This window comes from Ranitomeya imitator, chromosome 4, assembly GCF_032444005.1.
Source record: "Ranitomeya imitator isolate aRanImi1 chromosome 4, aRanImi1.pri, whole genome shotgun sequence".
Taxonomy (NCBI): Eukaryota; Metazoa; Chordata; class Amphibia; order Anura; family Dendrobatidae; genus Ranitomeya; species Ranitomeya imitator.
Genome location: NC_091285.1, coordinates 722,101,100 through 722,126,002, shown reverse-complemented (window position 1 = coordinate 722,126,002; position 24,903 = coordinate 722,101,100). Strand labels below are relative to the sequence as shown.

Below are 24,903 nucleotides of genomic sequence, written 5' to 3'. Positions count from 1 at the left end.
TCTGTGTACAGGTGGGGGTCAGTCTGTCAGTTTCTGTGTATAGGCAGGGTCAGTCTTGGTGTACAGGTGGGGGTCAGTCTGTCAGTCTCTTTGTACAAGCAGAGGTCAGTCTGTCATTCCCTGTGTACAGGCGGGGGTCTGTCTGTCAGTCTCTGTGTACAGGCAGCGATCAATCTGTCAGTCTCTGTGTCCACGGCAGGGGTCAGTCTGCCAGTCTCTGTGTATAGATGCCGTTAAGTCTGTCAGTCTCTGTGTACAGGCGGGTGTCAGTCTGTCAGTCTTTTTACATACAGGTGGAGGTTAGTCTTTTTGCATACAAGCGGGTGGGTCAGTCTGCCAGTCTGTTATTCTTTGTTTACATGCGGGGGTCAGTCTGCCTGTCTCTCTGTGTGTAGGCTGGGGTCAGTCTGGGCCATTCTCTGTGTACAGGTGGGGAATGGTCTGTCAGTCTCTGTGTACATGCGGCGGTCAGTGTCCCAGTCTCTGTGTACAGGGGGTCAGTCTACCAGACTCTCTGTGTACAGGTGGGGGTCAGTCTCTGTGTATAGGCAGGGTCAGTCTTGGTGTACAGGTGGGGGTCAGTCTGTCAGTCTCTTTGTACAAGCAGAGGTCAGTCTGTCATTCCCTGTGTACAGGCGGGCTCAGTCTGTCAGTCTCTTTGTACAAGCAGAGGTCAGTCTGTCATTCCCTGTGTACAGGCGGGGTCAGTCTGTCAGTCTCTATGTACAGGCCAGGCGGGCTCAGTCTGTCAGTCTCTGTGTACAGGCGGGGTCAGTCTGTCAGTCTCTATGTACAGGCCAGGCGGGGTTCAGTCTGTCAGTCTCTGTGTACAGGCGGGGTTCAGTCTGTCAGTCTCTGTACAGGGGGGTCAGTTTGTCAGTTTCTGTGTACAGGCACGGTCAGTCTTGGTGTACAGGTGGGGGTCAGTCTGTCAGTCTCTTTGTACAAGTGGAGGTCAGTCTGTCATTCCCTGTGTACAGGCGGGGGTCTGTCTGTCAGTCTCTGTGTACAGGTAGCGATCAATCTGTCAGTCTCTGTGTACAGGCAAGGTCAGTTTGTCAGTTTCTGTGTACACGCAGGGTCAGTCTTGGTGCACAGGCAGGGTTCAGTGTGTCAGTCTCTTTGTACAAGGGAGGGTAAGTCTTTCATTCCCTTTGTACAGGCGAGGGTCCATCTGTCAGTCTTTATGTACAGGGAGCGATCAGTCTGTCAGTCTCTGTGTACAGGCAGGGGTCAGTCTGCCAGTCGCTCTGTGTACAGGAAGGATCAGTCTGTCAGTCTCTGTGTACAGGCGGGGGTCAGTCTGTTATTCTTTGTGTACATGCCTGTCTCTCTGTGTGTAGGCTGGGGTCAGTCTGGGCCATTCTCTGTGTACAGGTGGGGAATGGTCTGTCAGTCTCTGTGTACATGCGGCGGTCAGTGTCCCAGTCTCTGTGTACAGGGGGTCAGTCTACCAGACTCTCTGTGTACAGGTGGGGGTCAGTCTTGGTGTACAGGTGGGGGTCAGTCTGTCAGTCTCTTTGTACAAGCAGAGGTCAGTCTGTCATTCCCTGTGTACAGGCGGGGGTCCGTCTGTCAGTCTCTGTGTACAGGCAGCGATCAGTCTGTCAGTCTCTGTGTACAGGCAGGGGTCAGTCTGCCAGTCTCTGTGTACAGATGCCGTTAAGTCTGTCAGTCTCTGTGTACAGGCGGGTGTCAGTCTGTCAGTCTTTTTACATACAGGTGGAGGTTAGTCTTTTTGCATACAAGCGGGTGGGTCAGTCTGCCAGTCTCTCTGTGTACAGGCGGGGGTCAGTCTGCCATTCTCTCTGTGAACAGGTAGGTGTCAGTCAGTCAGTCTCTATGTACAGGCAGGGGTCAGTTTGTCAGACTTTGTATACAGGTGGGGGTCAGTCTGTCAGTCTCTATGTACAGGCGGGCTCAGTCTGTCAGTCTCTGTGTACAGGCGGGCTCAGTCTGTCAGTCTCTGTGTACAGACGGGGTTCAGTCTGTCAGTCTCTGTACAGGGGGGTCAGTTTGTCAGTTTCTGTGTATAGGCAGGGTCAGTCTTGGTGTACAGGTGGGGGTCAGTCTGTCAGTCTCTTTGTACAAGTGGAGGTCAGTCTTTCATTCCCTGTGTACAGGCGGGGGTCTGTCTGTCAGTCTCTGTGTACAGGCAGCGATCATGCTGTCAGTCTCTGTGTACAGGCAGGGGTCAGTCTGCCAGTCTCTGTGTATAGATGCTGTTAAGTCTGTCAGTCTCTGTGTACAGGCAAGGTCAGTTTGTCAGTTTCTGTGTACACGCAGGGTCAGTCTTGGTGCACAGGCGGGGTTCAGTGTGTCAGTCTCTTTGTACAAGGGAGGGTAAGTCTTTCATTCCCTTTGTACAGGCGAGGGTCCATCTGTCAGTCTTTATGTACAGGCAGCGATCAGTCTGTCAGTCTCTGTGTACAGGCAGGGGTCAGTCTGTTATTCTTTGTTTACATGCGGGGGTCAGTCTGCCTGTCTCTCTGTGTGTAGGCTGGGGTCAGTCTGGGCCATTCTCTGTGTACAGGTGGGGAATGGTCTGTCAGTCTCTGTGTACATGCGGCGGTCAGTGTCCCAGTCTCTGTGTACAGGGGGTCAGTCTACCAGACTCTCTGTGTACAGGTGGGGGTCAGTCTCTGTGTATAGGCAGGGTCAGTCTTGGTGTACAGGTGGGGGTCAGTCTGTCAGTCTCTTTGTACAAGCAGAGGTCAGTCTGTCATTCCCTGTGTACAGGCGGGCTCAGTCTGTCAGTCTCTGTGTACAGGCGGGGTCAGTCTGTCAGTCTCTATGTACAGGCCAGGCGGGGTTCAGTCTGTCAGTCTCTGTGTACAGGCGGGGTCAGTCTGTCAGTCTCTATGTACAGGCCAGGCGGGGTTCAGTCTGTCAGTCTCTGTGTACAGGCGGGGTTCAGTCTGTCAGTCTCTGTACAGGGGGGTCAGTTTGTCAGTTTCTGTGTACAGGCACGGTCAGTCTTGGTGTACAGGTGGGGGTCAGTCTGTCAGTCTCTTTGTACAAGTGGAGGTCAGTCTGTCATTCCCTGTGTACAGGCGGGGGTCTGTCTGTCAGTCTCTGTGTACAGGCAGCGATCAATCTGTCAGTCTCTGTGTACAGGCAAGGTCAGTTTGTCAGTTTCTGTGTACACGCAGGGTCAGTCTTGGTGCACAGGCAGGGTTCAGTGTGTCAGTCTCTTAGTACAAGGGAGGGTAAGTCTTTCATTCCCTTTGTACAGGCGAGGGTCCATCTGTCAGTCTTTATGTACAGGCAGCGATCAGTCTGTCAGTCTCTGTGTACAGGCAGGGGTCAGTCTGCCAGTCGCTCTGTGTACAGGAAGGAACAGTCTGTCAGTCTCTGTGTACAGGCGGGGGTCAGTCTGTTATTCTTTGTGTACATGCCTGTCTCTCTGTGTGTAGGCTGGGGTCAGTCTGGGCCATTCTCTGTGTACAGGTGGGGAATGGTCTGTCAGTCTCTGTGTACATGCGGCGGTCAGTGTCCCAGTCTCTGTGTACAGGGGGTCAGTCTACCAGACTCTCTGTGTACAGGTGGGGGTCAGTCTTGGTGTACAGGTGGGGGTCAGTCTGTCAGTCTCTTTGTACAAGCAGAGGTCAGTCTGTCATTCCCTGTGTACAGGCGGGGGTCCGTCTGTCAGTCTCTGTGTACAGGCAGCGATCAGTCTGTCAGTCTCTGTGTACAGGCAGGGGTCAGTCTGCCAGTCTCTGTGTACAGATGCCGTTAAGTCTGTCAGTGTCTGTGTACAGGCGGGTGTAAGTCTGTCAGTATTTTTACGTACAGGTGGAGGTTAGTCTTTTTGCATACAAGCGGGTGGGTCAGTCTGCCAGGCTCTCTGTGTACAGGCCGGGGTCAGTCTGCCAGTCTCTCTGTGAACAAGAAGTTGTCAGTCTGTCAGTCTCTGTGTACAGGCGGTGGTCAGTCTGTCAGTCTCAGTGTACAGGTGGGGGTCAGTTTGTCAGCCTTTGTGTACAGGTGGGGGTCAGTCTGTCAGTCTCCTTGTACAGTCAGGGGTCAGTCTCGTTCTCTGTGTACAGGCGGGGGTCCGTCTGTCAGTCTTTGTGTGCAGGTGGGGGGCAGTCTCTCATTCTTTTGGCATACAGGTGGAGGTCAGCCTGTCAGTCTCTGTGTGCAGGCAGCAATCAGTCTGTCAGTCGCTCTGTGTACAGGAAGGAACAGTCTGTCAGTCTCTGTGTACAGGTTGGGGTCAGTCTGTTATTCTTTGTGTACATGCGGGGGTCAATCTGCCTGTCTCTCTGTGTGTAGGCTGGGGTCAGTCTGGGCCAGTCTCTGTGTACAGGTGGGGAATGGTCTGTCAGTTGCACTTGTTCACTGTGCAAGTAGCCCATGTGTTTTTGGTTTTATAATAAGTCTCTGTGTACATGCGGTGGTCAGTGTCCCAGTCTCTGTGTACAGAGGGTCAGTCTACTAGTCTCTCTGTGTATAGGTGGGGGTCAGTCTCTGTGTACAGGCTGGGGTCAGTCTATCAGTCTCTGCGTGCAGGTGGTGGTCATTCTGCCAGTCTCTGTGTACAGGAGGGGGTCAGTCTGTCTGTCTTTTTGTGCACAGGTGGGGGTCTTCCTCACAACTCTTAAGTCATAATTTGTAGGCATTTCACTTATTTTAGAGGGAATCTGTCAGCACAGGAAAGACTGTTCCAACTAAGTACAGGCACTCGGTGGCCAAATATTTCCATGTACTTTGCCACCTATTTGTATTTCCCCTAGTTAAGTCCACCATGGGGAACCAATACATCGTAGTGGTGATGGACTATGCAACACGGTACCCGGAGGCGGTACTACTGAGAAACTCCTCCGCCAGGAATATAGCCTGAGAGCTAGTCATATTTTCTCCCTAACGGGCCCGCCAAAGGAAATACTGATGAACCAAGGAACTCCTTATATGTCCAAAGTGATGAGGGAGTTGTGTAAGACTCTCCATATTACACAACGCCACACATCGGTTTACCATCCACAGATGGACAGCCTGGTGGAGGGGTTCAACAAGACCATGAAATCCATGCTTAAGAAGTTTGTGAAGAAAGATGGCAGAGACTGGGATTGTCTACTGCTTTACCTGTTGTTCTTTATCAGGGAAGTTACTCTGTCCTCTACAGGGTTGTCACCGTTTGAGCTGCTATTCAGACGGCACCCTTGGGGATTTCTGAATATTGCAAAGGAGACCTGGGAAGCAGAAGTTACACCCCACTGGAGCATGTGGCCCAGATGCAGGACTGGATCGCAAAGGTGATGCTGATTATGACAGAGAGCCTCCTTCAAACGTAAGAGGTCCATGCAAGGGTCTACAATTGGGCAGCGAGGCTGAGACAGTTTAGCCCTGAAGATCGGGTATTGGTGTTGACACCCAGTGTTGAAAAAAATTTCTGGCCAAGTGGCTGGGACTTTACGAGGTGGGGGAAAAATTAAATGTCGTAAACTACAAGGTCCACCAGCCAGAGAGAAGAAAGCCGTACAAAGTATACCACATCAACCCGCTGAAACTGTGGCAAGAAACAGAAAAGGTGGAAGCTACATGCTTGGGGTCAATCCTGAAGCCAGGGTCAAAGATTTCACAGTGGCAGATGCCCTGTCACCGGACGAGAAACAACAGTGCCGAGAACTGCTTCAGTGGAACCAAGATTTGTATTCCCAGCTGCCAGGATGTATCCACGTTGTTGAGCAAGAGATTTTCACAGAACCGCACATGCGGGTAAACCAAAAGCCGTTGTCACACTCAGGAAGGGAAAGTCTGGCGGGCTGCACAACACATATAAACAACGGGATGTAAAAAGAGAGGAAGGCCCTAACAGTAGGGAGCGAGGCATGGGGCACCTCCTATCAACAACCTGTGCTTGTCCCTAAGCTCTTCTAACGCCCTATGTGGGTCTTTCCACCCGCCGCCATCACGTGTCTAGTCCTTAGCTGTCACCTCACTATACCCTGGCTAGTGCACTGGCCCAGCAAGGATGCAAGCCTCACCGCTGCAGATGGTATCATAACAGGGAAAGTGACAAGCAGGGATTCAAGCTTGAGGAGGCTAATTTGCATATTCCAGGTGCCTTCTGGGAAAAGCGAAGTCTCCCTAAGCTAGAAGATCGTTGGGTACAGCCGGGACCAGCTGCTTGGAAAGCATCACCAAACAATTTTTGCCTGTAGGACATTATTGCAAGAGAGCTTGGCTGAGTAGATTACACAAGAAGGAAAACACACAGCAAGTCAGCAGGATCTAGGAGCAACATGGCAGATGTGACAACCTACATGGTGAGCTGCAGCATGTGCTACATGTTCACAGATCGACCAGAAGAAGAATCAAATTTCACCTGTCAGAAGTGTAGACTAGTGGCCCTTTTAGAAGAAAAGGTGCGGGGTCTGGAAGAAAGAATAGCAACTTTGAAACTCATCAAAGAGAATGAAGACTTTCTAGACAGAACAGAAGCATCTCTACTGGTCACAGAAGGTGAAAAAAGTGTCAGAGAACCTCCAAAAGCAGATGAGTGGAAGCATGTGACCAAAAGAAGCAAGAAGACCATGGTGAAATCACCAACCACACAACTGAAGAACCGATATCAAATCTTTGTAGAGGATGAAGATGGCACACCTAAGGATGAAGCGATACCAGCAAGCAAAAAAGAAAAGGGCACACAGCAACAAGTGACAGCAAAAAGTACAGCCAAGAAGCAACGAAGAGTGGTGGTGGTGGGAGACTCACTACTGAGAGGCACAGAAGCAGCCATCTGCAGACCGGACATAACTGCAAGAGAAGTATGCTGCCTTCCAGGTGCGATGATCAAGGATGTGACCGATAGGATACCAAAGTTCTTCAACTCCAAGGACGTCCACCCATTTCTTCTGATACATGTTGGCACCAATGACCCGGCAAGGAAGGACCTACCGACAATCTGCAAGGACTTTGAAGAGTTGGGGAAGAAAGTAAAGGAACTGGATGCACAGGTAGTTTTTTCTTCTATCCTTCCAGTAGACAGGCATGGCACCAGGAGATGGAACAAGATCCTTGATGCAAACAACTGGCTAAAACGATGGTGCAGACAACAAGGATTCGGATTCCTAGACCACGGTGTGAATTACTGGTACGATGGACTCCTCGCCAGAGACGGACTACACCTCAACAAACCTGGGAAACACACATTCGCCAGAAGACTCGCTACACTCATCAGGAGGGCGTTAAACTAGAAGAAGAGGGGACGGGAAGAAAAACATTAGACTTGAACAAAGAAGACCCAGGAAAACATACTCAGATGGGAGGTAAGAACATTTCTAAAACAATCCACAGCGAGGAGATTGGAACAAAACAAAATCCTCTAAACTGCATGCTCGCAAACACCAGAAGCCTGACAAACAAGATGGAAGAACTAGAAGCAGAAATATCTACAGGTAACTTTGACATAGTGGGAATAACCGAGACATGGTTAGATGAAAGCTATGACTGGGCAGTTAACTTACAGGGTTACAGTCTGTTTAGAAAGGATCGTAAAAATCGGAGAGGAGGAGGGGCTTGTCTCTATGTAAAGTCTTGTCTAAAGTCCACTTTAAGGGAGGATATTAGCGAAGGAAATGAGGATGTCGAGTCCATATGGGTCGAAATTCATGGAGGGAAAAATGGTAACAAAATTCTCATTGGGGTCTGTTACAAACCCCCAAATATAGCAGAAACCATGGAAAGTCTACTTCTAAAGCAGATAGATGAAGCTGCAACCCATAATGAGGTCCTGGTTATGGGGGACTTTAACTACCCGGATATTAACTGGGAAACAGAAACCTGTGAAACCCATAAAGGCAACAGGTTTCTGCTAATAACCAAGAAAAATTATCTTTCACAATTGGTGCAGAATCCAACCAGAGGAGCAGCACTTTTAGACCTAATACTATCTAATAGACCTGACAGAATAACAAATCTGCAGGTGGTTGGGCATCTAGGAAATAGCGACCACAATATTGTACAGTTTCACATGTCTTTCACTAGGGGGACTTGTCAGGGAGTCACAAAAACACTGAACTTTAGGAAGGCAAAGTTTGACCAGCTTAGAGATGCCCTTAATCTGGTAGACTGGGACAATATCCTCAGAAATAAGAATACAGATAATAAATGGGAAATGTTTAAGAACATCCTAAATAGGCAGTGTAAGCGGTTTATACCTTGTGGGAATAAAAGGACTAGAAATAGGAAAAACCCAATGTGGCTAAACAAAGAAGTAAGACAGGCAATTAACAGTAAAAAGAAAGCATTTGCACTACTAAAGCAGGATGGCACCATTAAAGCTCTAAAAAACTATAGGGAGAAAAATACTTTATCTAAAAAACTAATTAAAGCTGCCAAAAAGGAAACAGAGAAGCACATTGCTAAGGAGAGTAAAACTAATCCCAAACTGTTCTTCAACTATATCAATAGTAAAGGAATAAAAACTGAAAATGTAGGCCCCTTAAAAAATAGTGAGGAAAGAATGGTTGTAGATGACGAGGAAAAAGCTAACATATTAAACACCTTCTTCTCCACGGTATTCACGGAGGAAAATGAAATGCTAGGTGAAATCCCAAGAAACAATGAAAACCCTATATTAAGGGTCACCAATCTAACCCAAGAAGAGGTGCGAAATCGGCTAAATAAGATTAAAATAGATAAATCTCCGGGTCCGGATGGCATACACCCACGAGTACTAAGAGAACTAAGTAATGTAATAGATAAACCATTATTTCTTATTTTTAGGGACTCTATAGCGACAGGGTCTGTTCCGCAGGATTGGCGCATAGCAAATGTGGTGCCAATATTCAAAAAGGGCTCTAAAAGTGAACCTGGAAATTATAGGCCAGTAAGTCTAACCTCTATTGTTGGTAAAATATTTGAAGGGTTTCTGAGGGATGTTATTCTGGATTATCTCAATGAGAATAACTGTTTAACTCCATATCAGCATGGGTTTATGAGAAATCGCTCCTGTCAAACCAATCTAATCAGTTTTTATGAAGAGGTAAGCTATAGGCTGGACCACGGTGAGTCATTGGACGTGGTATATCTCGATTTTTCCAAAGCGTTTGATACCGTGCCGCACAAGAGGTTGGTACACAAAATGAGAATGCTTGGTCTGGGGGAACATGTGTGTAAATGGGTTAGTAACTGGCTTAGTGATAGAAAGCAGAGGGTGGTTATAAATGGTATAGTCTCTAACTGGGTCGCTGTGACCAGTGGGGTACCGCAGGGGTGGGTATTGGGACCTGTTCTCTTCAACATATTCATTAATGATCTGGTAGAAGGTTTACACAGTAAAATGTCGATATTTGCAGATGATACAAAACTATGTAAAGCAGTTAATACAAGAGAAGATAGTATTCTGCTACAGATGGATCTGAATAAGTTGGAAACTTGGGCTGAAAGGTGGCAGATGAGGTTTAACAATGATAAATGTAAGGTTATACACATGGGAAGAAGGAATCAATATCACCATTACACACTGAATGGGAAACCACTGGGTAAATCTGACAGGGAGAAGGACTTGGGGATCCTAGTTAATGATAAACTTACCTGGAGCAGCCAGTGCCAGGCAGCAGCTGCCAAGGCAAACAGGATCATGGGGTGCATTAAAAGAGGTCTGGATACACATGATGAGAGCATTATACTGCCTCTGTACAAATCCCTAGTTAGACCGCACATGGAGTACTGTGTCCAGTTTTGGGCACCGGTACTCAGGAAGGATATAATGGAACTAGAGAGAGTACAAAGGAGGGCAACAAAATTAATAAAGGGGATGGGAGAACTACAATACCCAGATAGATTAGCGAAATTAGGATTATTTAGTCTAGAAAAAAGACGACTGAGGGGCGATCTAATAACCATGTATAAGTATATAAGGGGACAATACAAATATCTCGCTGAGGATCTGTTTATACCAAGGAAGGTGACGGGCACAAGGGGGCATTCTTTGCGTCTGGAGGAAAGAAGGTTTTTACACCAACATAGAAGAGGATTCTTTACTGTTAGGGCAGTGAGAATCTGGAATTGCTTGCCTGAGGAGGTGGTGATGGCGAACTCAGTCGAGAGGTTCAAGAGAGGCCTGGATGTCTTCCTGGAGCAGAACAATATTGTATCATACAATTATTAGGTTCTGTAGAAGGACGTAGATCTGGGGATTTATTATGATGGAATATAGGCTGAACTGGATGGACAAATGTCTTTTTTCGGCCTTACTAACTATGTTACTATGTTACTATGTTACTATGAGACAGATAAGGAAAGGAACAATGAAGCTTAGATCCAGCCTCTGTGCAAAGCTCCACACAGCAGAGGATACAGAACCAGGAACTCGAACTCCACTGCAGCAGCTGATACACCACTGGCACCAGAGAGCTCCAAACTTCAAGGCTGGTCTTCAGAGATAAACTCTATTACCAACAGTCAGCTGATGAGTCATCCGAGTATTAGAAGGATGGTGAGAGTGGTCACCACCCACATCAGCTGACCAGCAACAAAGGAGCTGCCAGCAAGGAAACTGACATTAATCCTTGCTGGCCCAAAAGTAAAAACAACGTTTAAATTAAAGCAGAACCAGAACTGTCACGACTCCAAAATCGAATCGTGACAGCCGTATTGGATTCCCGAAGGCCACTACAAGGTGATCTCCATGGAGGTGAGGAGAATGCTGAGTCTGGGTGTCATCGAGGAGTCAAAGCACGGCTGGTCCAGCCCCATTCTTGTGTCGAAGCCAGACGGAGAGTGGCATTTCTGTAACAACTACAGGAAGCTAAATGAGGTGTCCAAGTTCGACACATATCCGATGACCTGGGTTTATGAGCTCATTGAGAATCTAGGGTCAACCACATATATCACCACCCTGGACCTAACGAAAGGATACTGGAAAATAATCCTGTCCTCAAGTGCCAAGGAGAAGACGGCCTTCTCTACACCTGATGGATGCTTCCAGTATTCCAGGATGCCGTTCAGTCTGCAGTGAGCCCCAACTCTCTTCCAGTGGGCCATAGACCGGATTCTAGCCTCTCACAAAGCTAATCTGGATGACATTGTGATCTTCAGCCCAAACTGAGGAAGTCACCGTCACCTGCAGAAGCTCCAGGCATTAATGGATACACTAAGGAAGGCAGGGTTTATCATAAACCCAAATAAGTGCACCATAGGGAAAGAAGAGGCAAAATACTTAGGCTTAATCATTGGGAGAGGCAAAATAAAGCTGCAAATAGATAAGGTGGAGGCAATCCAAAAGTGGCCACAACCGGTCTCCAAGAAACAAGTTTGGGCTTTCTGGGAATTGTGGCATACTATCAGTGATTTATCCTGAATTTCCTCATGATAGCCGCCCCCTGACTGAATTTCTTAAGAGCATAAAGATGTTGATGACCAAATGGTCCTCTAAAGTGGAGATGACATTCCAGGAGTTGAAGCTCGCCCTGTGCAAACAGCCGGTCTTGGTCACACCTGACTTCACTAAGGAGTTTGTGGTCTAGATGGCGCATCCGAGGTAGGTTTGGGAGCTGTGTTGTTACCATCTACCTTTCGTATCTCCCCTTTTCCTCATAGATTGTAAGCTTGCGAACAGGGCCCTCATTCCTCTTGGTATCTGTTATTATCTATGTGTTTATTATTATTGTCACGATAATGTAAAAATGCCATATTATGAGTTTAGTTTCAGTAGGTCACTTTCTTCCCCTCTGTATTCCCTCATACAACAAACAAAGCCCTATGGCAGATACTCTGTATAACTTGATACCAATGTGTGAGCAGCTTATGGCTTGTAACTGCAGAAGACCAATCCCATAAAGCCACCTGTTCCCCCTCCCCTTACCAACCCAAGGAATGTCTTTGGGGACTCAAAAATGTAAATAGCAGAACGAGCAGTGCATGTCACTACTCAGCCCACTCAGGCTACGTTCACACTAGCGTTCGGCTAGTGTGCATCGCGCTAGCGTCGGGCGACGCAGCGGCGACGCACGCGTCATGCGCCCCTATGTTTAACATGGGGGACGCATGCGTTTTTGCTTGTTGCGTTTTCCGACACGTGCGTCTTTGACGCTAGCGTCGGACCAAGAAAACGCAACAAGTTGCATTTTTCTTGCGTCCGATTTTCGTCAAAAAACGACGCACGCGTCGAAAAACGCAGCGTTTTTGCGTGCGTTTGCACGCGTTTTTCAGTGCGTTGTGCGTCGCGTCGCGTCGCCGATGCAGCGGCGCACAACGCTAGTGTGAATGTAGCCTTAGTGATGTCAAGACCTAATGGTATAAGACCCTGAGATCTCAGTTTTCACTAGCTTTTGACCAGGAAGCTAGCTGAGAGACACTCTGTAATGCATTCTGATGTCCGCCCATCCCCCAAGCCACATGGTCTGCCATGAGCTGAAATGATATAAGGAACTGTAAGTGTTTTTTCTTATGTTAATCCCTCTTTATTTGTAATTATAATGTACACATGATTTGTCTTCTTTACAGTATCTTTTTATACTTTGTAAACACTGCCTACCTTTTTTTGGCGTAAAATATAAAATTACTAGCTTTGTCTCTCCCTGCTCTAAATGAACTGTCGCGACCTTTGAAGTGAATTACGCTACTGATTTGGGTTGGCTCCGGACCCGTTAATCGGAGCTGGTGGCATCATACTTTGTTCTGTGCCGTTGGGCGTTTTTCCAGCGACATTGATAATTATTTTTCCTGCCTGTGTGGGAGTAGTTATATCTCCCTCGCTGTAGCGTGGCGACTAATTACCCTACGTATAGTACCCCAACTGACCTGAGGGTAAGGGGGGCGCCAGAGAGCTGCAAGTTCCAAAGTGGAACTGGGAAGTGGGATATAGATAAATCCCCGTAGAAGGAACCAGGGGCAACCAAACAACCCCAGTTTGTGACAAATTGGTGTGAGTAGTGGGGACGATAATGATATCCTTCCCGGGATCCCTGACATATTGCTGGGATTCGTGACATATTGTTGGCAGCACGGTGTGAACCCTGACAATTATGCTGTAATGTCTATTGTCTGTACAAGTCCCCTATAAAATGTAAAGTGCTGCGGAATATGTCAGTGCTATTGTTCTGTCTCCGCCATCTAATATTGTTACCCTGATTATTTGCTTGCATAATTGCAGTTTCCTCAGTATACAGTATTGATATATTCATGCCTTTATTCATCTGTGATGCTTTGGCTCCCTCTAGCGGCCAGAGTTATGTTGGCAGTTCAATCTTGTTTTTATATTATCCATGTCTGATTCTCCTCCTCCTTTGCAATGCATTATGGTAGCTCAGCCTCCATTTCCCTCCATTTTTCCTTTCACTTTCTTCGGTTTGCCTTCAAGGAAAGACGCTTCACTTCATCCCCCTTGCAATTGCATTGCCGGTATGTCTTTATGCTTCCTATAGATATTTCTGCTCTATATTAGCTTAGTTTAACCAGTTGTACTCCTAGTTTAGTCACTAGCTTTCTAAATGTTATGCATAATGTATATCATGTGTATTATGTATCTTCTATGCCATGCACTGATTCTATGTATATCATTGTTCACAGTTTCACCGCATCAATATACCACTACGTTTAATAAAGCACAGACTCAACCACAGTCTCCTTATTGGACACCGGTATAGCGGTTTAGCTGACTGTATAGCTACGTATGAGCCTGCCTCAGCTAGTGGGGTACCGCAGGGGTCAGTATTGGGACCTGTTCTCTTCAACATATTCATTAATGATCTGGTAGAAGGTTTACACAGTAAAATATCGATATTTGCAGATGATACAAAACTATGTAAAGCAGTTAATACAAGAGAAGATAGTATTCTGCTACAGATGGATCTGGATAAGTTGGAAACTTGGGCTGAAAGGTGGCAGATGAGGTTTAACAATGATAAATGTAAGGTTATACACATGGGAAGAGGGAATCAATATCACCATTACACACTGAACGGGAAACCACTGGGTAAATCTGACAGGGAGAAGGACTTGGGGATCCTAGTTAATGATAAACTTACCTGGAGCAGCCAGTGCCAGGCAGCAGCTGCCAAGGCAAACAGGATCATGGGGTGCATTAAAAGAGGTCTGGATACACATGATGAGAGCATTATACTGCCTCTGTACAAATCCCTAGTTAGACCGCACATGGAGTACTGTGTCCAGTTTTGGGCACCGGTGCTCAGGAAGGATATAATGGAACTAGAGAGAGTACAAAGGAGGGCAACAAAATTAATAAAGGGGATGGGAGAACTACAATACCCAGATAGATTAGCGAAATTAGGATTATTTAGTCTAGAAAAAAGACGACTGAGGGGCGATCTAATAACCATGTATAAGTATATAAGGGGACAATACAAATATCTCGCTGAGGATCTGTTTATACCAAGGAAGGTGACGGGCACAAGGGGGCATTCTTTGCGTCTGGAGGAGAGAAGGTTTTTCCACCAACATAGAAGAGGATTCTTTACTGTTAGGGCAGTGAGAATCTGGAATTGCTTGCCTGAGGAGGTGGTGATGGCGAACTCAGTCGAGGGGTTCAAGAGAGGCCTGGATGTCTTCCTGGAGCAGAACAATATTGTATCATACAATTATTAGGTTCTGTTTTTGGACGTAGATCTGGGTATTTATTATGATGGAATATAGGCTGAACTGGATGGACAAATGTCTTTTTTCGGCCTTACTAACTATGTTACTATGTTACTATGTTACTAGTGAGGACAGAACAGTGAAACGGCAGCCATCCAACTAGTGGGATTCAAGTCACCGGCTACACAGAGACTGAATACAGCTGCAGCAATCTCTGCACAGCCAAGCACTTTCCCAAGACACCATGTCTCACAAATCACATAGGACAAGATCTGTTACTTCCGTCTCCTCAAAGACAACATCCATCAGCAACGCGGTCGCCATTGCCCGCGCAAATGCTGAAGCCGTCAAAATACGAGCAAGCTTTGCTGACCAAGAGATGCAACTTAAATTAGAAAAAGCACGCCTAGATGATGAAGAGAGAAGGTCACTCTTAGAGAGAGACGAGCAAGAGAGAAGGTCGCGCTTAGAGAGAGACGAGCAAGAGAGAAGGTCGCGCTTAGAGAGAGACGAGCAAGAGAGTCGGTCACGCTTAGAGAGAGCCGACCAAGAGAGAAGAACGCAGTTAGAGAAGGCACGCGTGGATGCCGCCTTAGAAAGCCTAGCAGCAAAAAGGGAAGCTGCCGCAACCCTCGCCGAAGCAGAATCGCTAGAAGCCGCGCAAAATCCCAAGCTGCATAGCCAAAGCAGTACGTCGAGTCTGGAGTTTCCACTGCAAGACTCACCACAACGCACATCTCAGTATGTTAATGACCTTCCTGATCCAAACTATAACCCTGAACCAGTACCAAAACCAGAATACGACACCTCCAGCGAAGTGAGCGAGAGTCGTCACGAGGCTCAGGACAGAAACAAACTCGAAAATGTGAGGCAAAACAACTCTGCTAATGACTACCCTGCCCCTCATCAGGTAACCAACGTGAATCACCCTGCTGACGCACCGTACATCAGGCCGAAGCAATACGACACAGGCTGGCGCCACCATGAGGACACTAACAGGTACGAACGCACCTCACATCATTATCAGGGCGACCCATCACCAGTATACTCTGCTGACAACCGATTCACGACAGAATTTGCCAAGTTCTTCACACGACGTGAACTGGTTGCCAAGGGACTCATGAAATTCACTGACCGAGCTGAAGGTTACAGAGCTTGGAAAGCTTCCTTCCAAAATGTCATTAGAGACTTGGGGCTACAACACAGGGAAGAGATAGACCTGTTAGTCAAATACCTGGGAGAAGAGTCAGTCAAACACGCAGTAAGGATCAGAGACATTAATATAAACCGCCCTGAGACTGGCCTCAAAGAGATCTGGAAAAGGCTGGATGAGTGTTACGGCTCAGCAGAAGTAATAGAAAGAGCCTTGTTCAAAAGAATCGATGACTTTCCTAAAATATCTAACAAAGGTCTCCAGAAACTTAGAGAGCTAAGCGACCTGCTAAAGGAAGTCCAAGTTGCCAAATATGAGGACGACCTACAGGGACTTGTATTTCTCGACACAGCCAGAGGTGTTAACCCTATAGTCCAGAAGTTGCCCTACAATCTACAGGAGAGGTGGCTCACACATGGTTCCACGTACAAATACAAACACAGCGTTCCATTCCCTCCCTTCTCCGTTTTTGTAGACTTCATACACCAACAAGCGAGAATTAGAAACGATCCCAGCTTTGACTTTGATATACCATATGCCACACCATCACCACCTGCAAATCCACGCAGAACATCTGTGGAAGTACACAAGACTTATGTTTCTTCTTCAGATTCTAATTACAGGTCTGCTGGCTGCTCCCAATCAGAGACAAAGGTGCAGGACCCTGACAAGCAGTGCCCACTTCATCAGAAGCCTCATCCTCTCCTGTAATGCAGAGCCTTCAGAGGAAAATCTATGCCAGATCGCAGAAGCTTCCTGAAAGAAAACGGTATCTGCTACAAGTGCTGCTCGTCCACAGCTCATCTCGCCAAGGATTGCAAGGTCAGTGTAAAATGCACAGAATGTGGCACCACAGATCATAACACTGCTCTACACCCCGGCCCAGCTCCATGGAGTACACAAAACACGCCAGCTGACAGTGAGCATGGCGGGGAGAAAAGGAGCACTGATATAGCTACGCCAGAGATCACTTCACAATGTACCGAGGTCTGCAAAGGGACAATAGACAGTAGGTCCTGTTCAAAAATATGCCTCGTCAAAGTATACCCGAAGGGCCATAGAGACCAAGCTGTAAGACTGTATGCTATCTTGGATGATCAAAGTAATCGATACTTGGCTAGATCAACGTTCTTTGTCCTATTCAACATCAAAGGGCCAAGCACTCCCTACTCCTTAAAGACGTGTGCAGGTACTGTGACAACAGCAGGCAGGAAAGCTACTGACTACCAGATCGAGTCTTTAGACGGACAATTCTGCCTACCACTACCTACGATCATCGAATGTAACCAGATCCCAGACAACAGATCTGAAATCCCTACACCAGATGTAGCAATCCATCACGCTCACTTAAAATGAATAGCACACCTCATACCGGAACTCGACCATCAGGCCCAGATAATTCTGTTGTTGGGGAGAGATATCCTACAGGTTCATAAAGTGAGACGTCATATCAATGGACTCCACAATGCTCCCTATGCCCAAAGGCTAGACCTAGGATGGGTCATAATTGGCAACGTATGCTTGGGACGTATGCACGCCCCATCTTCTGTGACAAGCATGCTGACAAATACATTGGAGAAAGGACGTCCATCTCTGTTTCAACCTTGTAACAATGAGTTCCATGTCAGGGAACTGCCACACAGCATCCAACTACCTGATCATTTAATAGACTTTACTCACGACAGCAGTATAGTGTCGGGAAGCTATGAGGATCAGTTAGGGGGCACAGTCTTCCAGAGAACTAAGCAGGACAACCAAGTGGCAATGTCGGTAGAGGACAAGTTGTTCTTAGAGGTAATGGACAAGGGACTCGTTAAAGATGAGACCAACAGCTGGATCGCACCTCTTCCCTTCAAAACCCACAGACCACGTCTACCGAACAACAGAAATCAGGCATTACAACGTTTCTCCTCTCTCATTCGTAATCTGCAAAAGAAACCAGAGATGAAAGATCACTTTTTCTCCTTCATGTCAAAGATTTTTGAAAACCGTCACGCAGAACTAGCTCCCACTCTCAAAGACTCTGAAGAATGCTGGTTCCTACCCATGTTCGGAGTATACCACCCTAAAAAACCAGGCCAGATCAGAGTCGTGTTTGATTCCAGTGCTAAGTTTAATGATGTCTCCCTGAATGACGTTCTGCTGACAGGACCAGACCTCAATAACAAACTACTGGGTGTACTTATGCGCTTCCGTAAGGATTCCATTGCCTTCATCGCTGACATCCAGCAAATGTTCCATTGTTTCTTTGTGAGAGAGAGAGACAGGAACTTCCTAAGATTCTTCTGGTACAGAGACAATGATCCTACTAAAGAAGTCACAGAGTATCGCATGAGAGTGCACATCTTTGGCAACAGTCCTTCCCCTGCAGTCGCCATTTACGGACTCAAAAGGTCAGCTCAGGAAGGAGAACCAGAATACGGAGCAGATGTCAGACAATTCATAGAAAAGGACTTTTATGTCGACGACTGTCTAAAAGCCATGCCTTCAAATGAGACTGCCATCAGTCTTCTCACGAGAGCCCAGGACATGCTTGCCTGCTCAAACCTTAGGCTTCATAAAATAGCCTCAAACAGCCAAGAACTCATGCAAGCGTTCCCATCTCAGGACCTATGTAATGGTCTCAGAGACCTGGACCTGGGGTCAGACCCCGCACCAATGCAACGCAGCCTCGGGCTTCTCTGGAATCTACAATCAGACACTTTCACCTTTCAGGTCAGCCAGGAAGAAAGGCCTTTCACACGTAGAGGCGTCCTGTCTACCATCAACAGTCTGTACGATCCCTTGGGTTTCGCAGCTCCTGTTACTATACAAGGCAAGGCCCTACTAAGAGACTTAACTAGGGAAACATCTGACTGGGATGCACCTCTGCCACCTGATAAGAGGATCCAGTGGGAAGAGTGGAAGAACTCATTAGCGGCACTCTCCAACCTGCATGTGCCAAGACCATACACCCCTGTGCCATCTACTGAGATACAGAGCCAAAGACTGTACGTATTTGCAGATGCTTCTGTCAATGCAATTGCCGCTGTTGCCTACCTCAAAACTGTAGACTCCAAATGTCAGTGCCACATTGGTTTCGTCATGGGAAAGGCCAAACTCGCACCACAACCAGAGCACACTATACCCAGGTTAGAGCTTTGTGCCGCAGTCTTAGCCGTTGAGTTAGCGGAGTTCATCGCATCCGAAATGGATATCGACCTGACACAAGCCAAGTTCTACTCAGACAGCAAAGTAGTCCTGGGATATATCCACAACGAAACCAGGCGATTCTACGTTTATGTCAATAACAGAGTGCTACGAATCAGGAGATCAGTTCATCCAAAGCAGTGGCATTACATACCCACAGACCAGAATCCCGCAGATCATGCAACTAGAGCAGTTGACGCTAGTCGACTAGGAAGCACAACGTGGCTCTCGAGACCAAAACTATTGTACATTGAGGAATGTTTTCCAGACACCTTTGAACTAGTAGGAGAGGACTCAGATGCTGAAATCCGCCCTCAGGTGTCTACCCTTCATACAGTGACCTCTGTTATCCAGCTTGGATCTTGCAGGTTCGACAGATTCTCAAGTTGGAAGTTAGTTACTCGAGCCATTACCTGCCTGACTCATATAGCTCGCTCATTCAGGACCACCAGAACTTGTGGCACAGAAAAATGTAAAGGTTGGCATCTTTGTAAAAATACCTACGTTACCTCCGACTTAGAGTTCTATAGAAATCACATCATCCTCACTGTTCAAAGAGAAACCTACTTTGCAGAAATCCAATGTCTTATTAACAAAGCTCCAATACCAGTGAGCAGCATATTGAGAAAACTCGACCCATTCATCGACAACAGTGGCTTACTGAGAGTAGGAGGCCGACTCAAAGAAGCTGAGATGGAGTTTGTGGAGAAATTCCCTCTTATACTTCCCGGAAAATGTCACGTTGCCTACCGAATCGTACAACATTACCACAATCTGGTCAAGCACCAAGGAAGACTATTTACAGAAGGAGCAGCGAGGCTTACCCACGAAAGCCTAATCACCTTCATGGCTGAAGCTGCAGCTATAATCAATGCAAGACCCCTGGTTCCAGTTCCTAACGACCCTGAGGAGCCCTTGTTATTGACTCCAGCTACTTTACTTACCCAGAAAACAGGACTGTCCAGTGCCCCTCCAGGAGGATTCGACGCGAAGGACCTCTACAAGCGCCAATGGAGACAGGTACAAAGTCTTGCAAATACTTTCTGGGACAGGTGGCGCAAACAATATTTGTCTACCCTGCAGCCACGGACGAAGTGGCAATCTACTAAACCTAATCTGAACATAGGTGACCTTGTTCTTGTGAAAGACTGTCAGATTCACCGGAACCAGTGGCCACTTGGTCTAGTTACCGCAACGTTCCCGAGCAAGGACGGCAACGTCCGCAAAGTTGAGCTAAGGATGACCAAAGGGAATGAACCTAAGACATTTTCCAGACTGGTATCTGAACTGGTCCTATTGTTGCCTTTGGAAGAAAGGAGTAGTGACATCCGTTGATGCCAGACGGGGAGTGTTCTGTCTCCGCCATCTAATATTGTTACCCTGATTATTTGCTTGCATAATTGCAGTTTCCTCAGTATACAGTATTGATATATTCATGCCTTTATTCATCTGTGATGCTTTGGCTCCCTCTAGCGGCCAGAGTTATGTTGGCAGTTCAATCTTGTTTTTGTATTATCCATGTCTGATTCTCCTCCTCCTTTGCAATGCATTATGGTAGCTCAGCCTCCATTTCCCTCCATTTTTCCTTTCACTTTCTTCGGTTTGCCTTCAAGGAAAGACGCTTCACTTCATCCCCCTTGCGATTGCATTGCCGGTATGTCTTTATGCTTCCTATAGATATTTCTGCTCTATATTAGCTTAGTTTAACCAGTTGTACTCCTAGTTTAGTCACTAGCTTTCTAAATGTTATGCATAATGTATATCATGTGTATTATGTATCTTCTATGCCATGCACTGATTCTATGTATATCATTGTTCACAGTTTCACCGCATCAATATACCACTACGTTTAATAAAGCACAGACTCAACCACAGTCTCCTTATTGGACCCCGGTATAGCGGTTTAGCTGACTGTATAGCTACGTATGAGCCTGCCTCAGCTAGTGAGGACAGAACAGCTATAGAAATAAAATTATTATTATTAAATTATTATGATGTTGTCCTAGGAAATAGATCGGGCCAAACATCCAGTCCAATACCTAAGTAGGAAACTATCCTCCTGTGAAAATAACTATGCCATTGTTGAGAATGAGTGTTTTGTTATCAAAATGCCAATTGACATGCTGAGGTACTACCTGTTGGGACGAAAGTCCAGGCTAGTGTCAGGTCATGTGCGCCTGAGATGGATGAGGGAAAAGAAGGGAAAGAATGTCCGGGTGTCTAGGTGGTTTCTGCTGCTCCACGACTTTTGTTTTTATGTGGAGCACAGGCTCGGGAAACTACATGGTAATACAGATACCCTGTTCATTGAGTGAAGGTGCCATAATCCCCAGCTTTTGGCAGATGGAGGATATGTGACAGAGTCATGGGCAAAGTACTGGAGGGAAGAAATGTTTCACTGAGACTATTAGCTTCAGTGATTTGAAACCTAGAAGTTTCCTCTACTACACTATCTGTTAAGAGGGGTTAATCGGCCATTTTAAGGGCTCGGATTTTGTGGACAACCATACAGCTGGTGGGAGGTTGTCCACCTTATCTCCACCTCAGGGTGTGGTCTTGGGTTTAAATAGTTGGCCTTCGGAGGCTTTCAGTGTTCGGTAGGCCTGGAGAGTGGAGCTGCAGTGCTATGTGTCCTGAACCTGTGGATATTGATTTCTCCTGAACGGGCGGATCCACGCAACCACAGGGACTGTGCAGTATGTTATGTTTTGCTTTTCCTTAGGTTGGGAAGGCCTTCTTTATTTTTGCTAACTCTGCACTGGCTTATGCAGCACTCCTAATAAACCAGTGAGAGACTTAAAGAGACAGTGTTCCTTTGCCTACCGCCGTGAGCTGATCTACCACACACCCCACACGTCGTCTCTGGATGGTCACATTCCCCTTTATTCTTCCATAGCTGGTCATTGTCCCCCTTCCTCCTCTCCTTTATATGTCACTGAGCTTCCTGTGTACAGGAGTGGAGACCCTCTGGAAGGTCCCATTCATCCATCCGGTCCTTGTCTGTGCTGCGCTTTTACTCGCTGTGTCTGGGTCCATAACCTGTTGCAGCTTTTAGCTGATTTTTCAGTGCTCAGACATTGGGAGAATGAAGGTTTTGTTGGAGACAAGCGGCAGCCAAGATACAGGGAAGACCTGAGCAGAGACAAGGGACGTCGAGGGCCGGTATTATGCTGCAGTATGTGCAGTGGGCATGACCAGTCACAGAAGGCCCAGTGGGCACGGCCGGTCACAGGGGGTTACATCGGGAACAGCTGGGACAATCACAGAGGGCACAGTCACAAAGGATGCAGTGGGCACTTCTGGGCCAGTCACACTGGGCACAGCCAGCCACAGTGGGCACAGTGAGCACAGCAGACCGGTCACAGAGGCAACATTGTGGGTGATATTTCTAGTACACAGTTTATTCATGTAATGAATTTTTGAGTTGTCCATCATCATCTGCTCCAGGAGGAATCACTCAACTCGCCCCAGAGACAACTGCCAGAGGCAACTACTCACCAGGTACAGGGAGGAGCCCAACAATATCGCCTTCTGCGTCACCTCCAGGTCCAGCGGGAAGGAAACCAGAATGTGATCACCCTCCATCTTGATCATTCCCACTACATGCTGCTCATCCTGAGACTTCACCTTGGAGAGAGACAGAGAGATGGTTCTTCTGAAATTTGTCACCCTAAAAGAGCGGGGCCATAGATTCCTTCTGTCTATCACCCTGCAGGGGTGGAATCATAGGTCTCTTCTATCTATATTACTCTGCAGGGGACGGCTCATAGCTCTCTTCTATCTATATTACTCTGCAGGGGACGGCTCATAGCTCTCTTCTATCTATATTACTCTGCAGGGGACGGCTCATAGCTCTCTTCCATCTATATTACTCTGCAGGGGACGGCTCATAGCTCTCTTCTATCTATATTACTCTGCAGGGGACGGCTCATAGCTCTCTTCCATCTATATTACTCTGCAGGGGACGGCTCATAGCTCTCTTCTATCTGTATCACCCTGCAGGGGACGGCTCATAGCTCTCTTCTCTCTGTATCACCCTGCAGGGGACGGCTCATAGCTCTCTTCTATCTGTATCACCCTGCAGGGGACGGCTCATAGCTCTCTTCTATCTGTATCACCCTGCAGGTGAAGGCTCATAGCTCTCTACTATCTGTATCACCCTGCAGAGGACGCTCATAGCTCTCTTCTATCTGTATCACCCTGCAGGGGACGGCTCATAGCTCTCTACTATCTGTATCACCCTGCAGAGGACGCTCATAGCTCTCTTCTATCTGTATCACCCTGCAGGGGACGGCTCATAGCTCTCTACTATCTGTATCACCCTGCAGGTGAAGGCTCATAGCTCTCTTCTATTTGTATCACCCTGCAGGTGAAGGCTCATAGCTCTCTTCTATCTGTATCACCCTGCAGGGGACGGCTCATAGCTCTCTACTATCTGTATCACCCTGCAGGGGACGGCTCATAGCTCTCTTCTATTTGTATTACCCTGCAGGTGAAGGCTCATAGCTCTCTACTATCTGTATCACCCTGCAGGGGACGGCTCATAGCTCTCTACTATCTGTATCATCCTGCAGAGGATGGCTCATAGCTCTCTTCTATCTGTATCACCCTGCAGGGGACGGCTCATAGCTCTCTTCTATCTGTATCACCCTGCAGGGGACGGCTCATAGCTCTCTTCTATCTATATTACTCTGCAGGGGACGGCTCATAGCTCTCTTCTATCTGTATTACCCTGCAGGGGACGGCTCATAGCTCTCTTCTATCTGTATCACCCTGCAGGGGGTGGCTCATAGCTCTCTACTATCTGTATCATCCTGCAGAGGATGGCTCATAGCTCTCTTCTATCTGTATCACCCTGCAGGGGACGGCTCATAGCTCTCTTCTATCTGTATCACCCTGCAGGGGACGGCTCATAGCTCTCTACTATCTGTATCACCCTGCAGGGGACGGCTCATAGCTCTCTTCTATCTGTATCACCCTGCAGGGGACGGCTCATAGCTCTCTTCTATCTGTATCACCCTGCAGGGGACGGCTCATAGCTCTCTTCTATCTATATTACTCTGCAGGGGACGGCTCATAGCTCTCTTCTATCTGTATTACCCTGCAGGGGACGGCTCATAGCTCTCTTCTATCTGTATCACCCTGCAGAGGACGGCTCATAGCTCTCTTCTATCTGTATCACCCTGCAGAGGATGGCTCATAGCTCTCTTCTATCTGTATCACCCTGCAGGGGACGGCTCATAGCTCTCTACTATCTGTATCACCCTGCAGAGGACGGCTCATAGCTCTCTTCTATCTGTATCACCCTGCAGAGGATGGCTCATAGCTCTCTTCTATCTGTATCACCCTGCAGAGGATGGCTCATAGCTCTCTTCTATCTGTATCACCCTGCAGGGGACGGCTCATAGCTCTCTTCTATCTGTATCACCCTGCAGAGGATGGCTCATAGCTCTCTTCTATCTGTATCACCCTGCAGGGGACGGCTCATAGCTCTCTACTATCTGTACCACCCTGCAGGGGACGGCTCATAGCTCTCTTCTCTCTGTATCACCCTGCAGGGGACGGCTCATAGCTCTCTTCTATCTGTATCATCCTGCAGGGGACGGTTCATAGCTGTCTTCTATCTATATTACTCTGCAGGGGACGGCTCATAGCTCTCTTCTATCTATATTACTCTGCAGGGGACGGCTCATAGCTCTCTTCTATCTGTATCATCCTGCAGGGGAAGGTTCATAGCTCTCTTCTATCTGTATTACTCTGCAGGGGACGGCTCATAGCTCTATTCTATCTATATTACTCTGCAGGGGACGGCTCATAGCTCTCTTCTATCTATATTACTCTGCAGGGGACGGCTCATAGCTCTCTTCTATCTGTATCATCCTGCAGGGGAAGGTTCATAGCTGTCTTCTATCTATATTACTCTGCAGGGGACGGCTCATAGCTCTATTCTATCTATATCACTCTGCAGGGGACGGCTCATAGCTCTCTTCTATCTATATTACTCTGCAGGGGAC

The 24,903-nt window shown here is 47.3% G+C and overlaps 1 protein-coding gene across 1 annotated transcript in view; it reads right to left on the bottom strand.

The window, feature by feature from the left end:
• LOC138677457 (phospholipid scramblase 2-like) overlaps positions 1–24,903 on the bottom strand; it is a 148,085-nt gene that overhangs the window by 11,966 nt on the left and 111,216 nt on the right. Inside the window, exon 7 of the mRNA XM_069767613.1 lies at positions 22,388–22,516. Within this exon, the coding sequence (XP_069623714.1) occupies positions 22,388–22,516 (129 nt within the window). The remainder of the gene's footprint in view (positions 1–22,387; positions 22,517–24,903) is intronic.